Raw genomic sequence first — 1,588 nt, forward strand, 5'->3', positions numbered from 1 at the left:
CCGTTGATTCTCTGCATAGACTGTTTCCTGCATGTTTAACTGACTGCAAACACCTGTTTGGGATTTCTTTCTTTGCTTCCCCTCTTTCTTGGTGCTTTTATCCCCTTCGCACCAGGCCAGGCTCTCTTGCTCACAAAGTCAAATCTCAAAAGCCCTGAGTTCCATTTGTTGGAAAGAAAAGTCTGCTCGTGTGTGAAAAGCTGCTTTTCTTCCAGGTTCTCCGTGACGAGCTTCGCGATGTCCTCCCAGCCGACCGCAGCTTCCGCCAAAAGCTTTTCCAAGGGGTCTTCCCAGGGCCCCGCTCCGTGTCCCGCCCCGGCGCCCTCTGACTCGTCCTCCTGCTGCGGCTGCTGCGGCGACTCGGGCTGCTGCGGCGACTCGGGCTGCTGCGGCGACTCGGACTGCTGCGGCTCCAGTTCCACCAGCTGCTGCTGCTTTCCCTCGAGGCGCCGCCGGCAGCGCAGGAGCTGCTGCGGCTGCTGCGGCGGCGGCAGCCAGCGATCCCAGGCCTCCAGCCGGTCCGGCTGCTGCGGCGGCTGCTGAGGGCCCCACTGCCCCCAGGATCTGCGGGAGAGCCCCCCGCCCAGCCCGGAGATCGCCCGGCCTGCTGCTCCCAGAAGACCCGCTGTCTCTGCCTCCTTTATGGGGGGCAGAGTTTGCCCCCATAAAGCTAACTGCACTTGGATGTTCAGAAACCCACCCTGTTCTCAGCCCTGCAAAACTCCCTGACTCCCGTGTGGTTTTCCTCCCTGGGAACCTGAGAGCCATGAGTGGGACATTGGACTTCATGGGTCCATTGGACCCTACTGTGTGCAGGGGTGTGCACACAGTAGCTGTTCTATAAATGCCTACTGATTTGATTGTTCTTTGAAGACATGTCGTAATAAAGCTTCTACCTCCTGAAAACACCCCCTTTCCTATTTGTTCTTTTATTTGTGTATTTCTGTGTTCTGTTACTCCATCCACCACCTCTCACTTAGCCCTGGTTTGGCATATTTGTAAAAGGGGGAAAACTAAAATTCATGCCTGAACAAGAGCGGCTTTCTGGTACTTAACTATGACAGCAGAAATCACACATGGAGCCAGGCAGCGTTCTAAAGACTTGATGTGACACGTGTCATCTCATTTCATTCTCACAATGACTCAGTGAGGTAGGTGCTCTTATCCCCATTTTACAGGAGAGAAACTGAAGATAAGTAACTTACTCAAAGTCACTCAGCCAGTGCATGATGGAGAAGATTGCATGCCTGACTCCAGGGCTTATGCTCCTAGCTGCTCTGCTTGGTCCCCCGCGCCCTTCCAGAGCCTCACCCTCCTACTCAGGCCCAGGCAGCTGTGTGGCATATGTTTGGATCTGCAACTCTTGGGGGCTTTGGAATCAGGTGAGCTGAGACTTTTGCTGCAGACTTTTTCATCGACTCACTGCTTTGCTTGCTGGCTGAGGAAACCTTTCCAAGCTGAACCTTCCAGGAGACTGGGAAGCTCCCTTTCCAGGCCTCATCCGTGCAGCTGAGGCCTGACCAGAAGCCATGGGCTTCCAAGACTCTGTGGGGTGCAACATGCCACGCTCAGAAATGTGGGAATGTCA

General features: G+C 54.9%; 1 protein-coding gene across 1 annotated transcript; it reads left to right on the plus strand.

Annotated features, from left to right (window-relative positions):
* Positions 1-237: 237 nt before the first annotated feature.
* CRCT1 (cysteine rich C-terminal 1) lies at positions 238-543 on the plus strand. The gene has a single exon (XM_058537288.1). It carries the CDS (start codon positions 238-240, stop codon positions 541-543), a length of 306 nt encoding a protein of 101 aa, XP_058393271.1.
* Positions 544-1,588: the final 1,045 nt, after the last annotated feature.

This window comes from Diceros bicornis, chromosome 4, assembly GCF_020826845.1.
Source record: "Diceros bicornis minor isolate mBicDic1 chromosome 4, mDicBic1.mat.cur, whole genome shotgun sequence".
In the NCBI taxonomy this organism is placed as follows: Eukaryota; Metazoa; Chordata; class Mammalia; order Perissodactyla; family Rhinocerotidae; genus Diceros; species Diceros bicornis.